Here is a 3,651-nt window from a genome sequence, read left to right as displayed (position 1 = left end):
CTGTGACTCCAAACAGGCTAGATAACACCCCTGGGGCTAGGAGTGGCCATGTCAGGCAAGAGTAGAAAACACACACAGACACACACACACACATACAATCTAGGGCTCTAATTAAGTTCAGTTGCCCCATGGAGAGCACCCCCAGCTCTGTTTATAAAGGCTATCCCCTCCTACCCTCCTTCCCAGCCCAGATAGGACTCATTAGTACCACTCAGGGGTTTATTCCAGTCACAGCTTCCAGAGAAATGGCACAATAAATTACATCATTAAATAAACTCCGTGCTGGACCCTGCCCTCTTCTGCCCCCTCCCCCTCTCCTAGGATCCTTTGGGGACTCAACTAGGTCCACTCCCTGCATGAGGGAGAATAGGGCTGTGAGTCTCACAGGGTCCCCACCCTGGTCCTTACTTGTCTGACCTTGACAGCTGCTAGTCAGCTGTCTCTGAAAGGGGGAGGAGGTAAGGTGGGGGCAGACACAGCCAGGAGCCAAGTCTGTGTGGTGTCCCTAGAGATGTGTGGGGTTCTCCAGAGAGGGGTCGGTCTTAGTCATGTGCAAGACCACCATAGGGGCCTTGTAATGGCAGTGGGTACCACGGCCACAGCCCCCAGGGGCCCGGCAGACCTTGGCCCGGGCCCGGCCTGCAGCCATCTTTCGATAACACAGGCTCTGCCAGGTCTGGAAAGTCTTGGAACTCCATACCCAGACTCCACTAGTGATGCCCACCACCAGGGACATGAAGATTTTGAGCATAAACACAGCCACGGTGGGCACAGAGCCCCCTGGCAGCGAGCAGTCTCTCTGGCCTCCAGGCACGGTGGCAGCAATACATGGCTGTTCTGTGGCCCTGAGGCGCCAGAAATCCATGTTGAGGCGTTCATAAACATAGCACACGATGACACAAGTGGCTGGCACAGTGTAGAGGATGGAAAAGACCCCAATCTTGACCATGAGTTTTTCCAGCTTCTCTGTATTGGTGCCACCCGTCTTCATAATCTTTCGGATATGGAAGAGAGCCACAAAGCCTGTCAGGAGGAAGCTGGTGCCTAGTACCAGGTAGCAGGAGAGGGGCACCAATACGAAGCCAATGAGTGCTGCCCCATCCATGCTGGCTACATAGCAGAGCCCAGTCAGTTCATCCCCAGCCACCTTCCGCAAGGTCAGGACCACGATGGTTTTGAGGGCTGGCAGGCCCCAGGCTGCCATGTGGAAGTAACTGCCATGGGCCTCAATGGCCTCATGGCCCCATTTTTTGCCTGCAGCCAGGAACCATGTGAGAGTCAAGACCACCCACCAAAGTGAGCTGGCCATACCAAAGTAGTACAACAAGAGAAAGACCAGCGTGCAGCCTGTGTTCTCCAAGCCCTCCTGGATCACATACAGGGCCCCCGCCTCCTGGTCACAGGCCACACTCTGCGCACCTGCCACAGCCCGGATCAGAAAGGCCAATGAGTAGACGTTGTAACACATGGAAAGGAAGATGATGGGGCGCTCGGGGTACTGGAACCTGTGAGGCTCCAACAGGAAGGTGAACACTGTGAAGGCGGTGGAGAAGAAACACAAGGCAGACCACACAGCCATCCAGACGAGCGCAAAGTCCTTGTCACGCCGAGACCAGAACACCTCGACGCCAGGTCCGCAGCGAGGAGCGCACGAGCGACTCTTTTCCACGTACTGGAACTTCTCCGGGTTCTCGCAGGTGCCAGCGCTGCCTGGACCGAGGGCTGCATCCCCCGGAGGCCTGGCGGGCCTAGGGGCCACAGGTAGCATGCCCAGACCCTTGTGGGGCTCTGCGGGGCCTGCGGTGGCGTTCTCCGGTGCCTCCATGCACAGCGAGTGCGGGTCGTTGCGCGTGGGGAGCCGGGCACAATCCAGAGAGTCCGGCCATCCGAAATTGAATTGTTCCATGATGGGGGCGCAGCGCAGGCGAGCCTGCTCGCACATGGGCCGGCAGGCGGGGATGGGAGTAGAGACCTGGTCGGTGCACATGGGGGCGTAGAGCGAGCAGAGGAAGAAGCGCAGGTGGCTGTGGCAGCCGTACTGCACCAGAGGCGCGAACTCGGCGAGCTGGGCAGCCGCCTCGCCCTGCGACGTGTGGCCCAGCAGGTTGGGCATGCGGGTCAAGTTGTAGCCGATGCCCCTGCACATGGGTATCTCCATGGTCTGGCACGGGGCGGGACCCCGGCCGCGCTCCGGATCGAAGCGACCGATCTCCAGCGCAGCGCCCCGCGTCGCCAGCAGCTGCCACAGCAGCAGCGCCCCGCGGAGCAGCAGCGGGGACACGGCCATCGCCCCCCCCCCCCCCCCCCCCCCCCCCGCCCAGCGACGGCCCTGGCTCACTCCCGCAGTTCCATCCCGTGTCCCGCGGTCTGCACGCCGCGTCTCGGGAGGGACGCCATCGCCGGGACGCCCACGGGTATCCCCGAACACGCGTGAGAGGAGCAGCCACCGCCGCTGCCACTCCAGCCAGAGCCGCCCGCGCGGTCTCCGCAGCTAGCTGTGGCCGCTACCAGGCCTGGGGGCGTGACCGAAGACAAGACACGCCCAGGGGAGGGGCCTATGCGCTAGGCACGCCTCCATCCCGGCTTTAAAGGAGCCGTGTCAGGTTGCCACGCTGGAGGCGGGTGGGCGACACCCTGGGCTAACTCGCCTTCCCTTCCACACAGCTCTTTCCCTTACTGTGTAAACTAGTCTCTGCTTGTGACCACCGGATAGTGCGCAGGAACATTTAGTCGCCTTCGCCACTATGTCAGGGGGTCTCTTTTCGCCCCAAGTGGGAGGATTGTGTCTAAGGCCTCCAAGGTTCCCAGAGTTGGTTCTCCCCTTCCCCCTCCTCCTCCCCCTCCTCCTCCTCCTCCTCCCTTTCCACCTCCACCTGTTTTGTGCATGTTAGGAAAGCACCCCACCTCTGAGGTGTACTGACTTGGGAAGTTTTGGGGTGTTTTTTGTTTTGTTTTTGTGACAGGGTTTCTTGTAGCCCAAACTGGCCTCACACTCCCAGCATAGGATGATTTTGAGCTCCTGATCTTCCTTCCTCAACTTCCTGAGTGTTGGGGTTTGTACAGTTCTGGGAATCAAAGCCAGGGCCTGGAAAAGTACTCTCCCAACTGAGCTTCAGGGCTTTTAAAAATATTTTCATGACATTTATGCTTTCATGGAGGGGGGGCACCCTCTGCCAAGAGTCAGCTCCCTCCCTCCACCATGAGGGCTCCAAGGCTCAGACTCAAGTTGTGAGGTTTGGTAGCAAGTGGCTTTACCCACTGACCCATCTTGTCAGCTCCTCCATTATTTGTTTCTGAATGTTTTTTTGGTATTTATTTATTTAAGGCTATGCATGTGCCACAGTTCCTGTGTGGAGGTCAGAGGACACCTTTCAGGAGTCAGATCTCTCCTCCTCCTCCTTCTCCCCCTCCTCCTCTTCCTCTTCGTCTTCCACCTTCACTGGGGTCAAACTTAGATCGTCAGTCTTGGTGGCAATTGTCTTTACCTGCTGAACCATCTTACAAACTCCTCCATTTCTTATTTCTTGGTTTGTTTTTGATTTTTGTTTTTGTTTTTTTTGTTTTCTTTGTCTTTTTGAGACAGGGTCTCCTTGTAGCCCCAGCTGTCCTGGAACTCACTATGTAGACCAGGCTAGCCTTGAACTCACAGAG

The 3,651-nt window shown here is 57.7% G+C and overlaps 1 protein-coding gene across 1 annotated transcript; it reads right to left on the bottom strand.

The window, feature by feature from the left end:
- Nucleotides 1-207: 207 nt before the first annotated feature.
- Nucleotides 208-2,498, bottom strand: Fzd9 (frizzled class receptor 9). Its single transcript, XM_008848375.2, has one exon. The coding sequence runs from the start codon at nucleotides 2,285-2,287 to the stop codon at nucleotides 506-508; it is 1,782 nt and encodes a 593-aa protein (XP_008846597.1). The 5' UTR covers nucleotides 2,288-2,498; the 3' UTR covers nucleotides 208-505.
- Nucleotides 2,499-3,651: the final 1,153 nt, after the last annotated feature.

Source organism: Nannospalax galili, unplaced genomic scaffold, assembly GCF_000622305.1.
Source record: "Nannospalax galili isolate Female #2095 unplaced genomic scaffold, S.galili_v1.0 scaffold644, whole genome shotgun sequence".
Lineage (NCBI taxonomy): Eukaryota > Metazoa > Chordata > Mammalia > Rodentia > Spalacidae > Nannospalax > Nannospalax galili.
The sequence above is the reverse complement of the archived record's forward strand: the minus strand, read 5'-3'. Positions and strand labels throughout refer to the sequence as shown.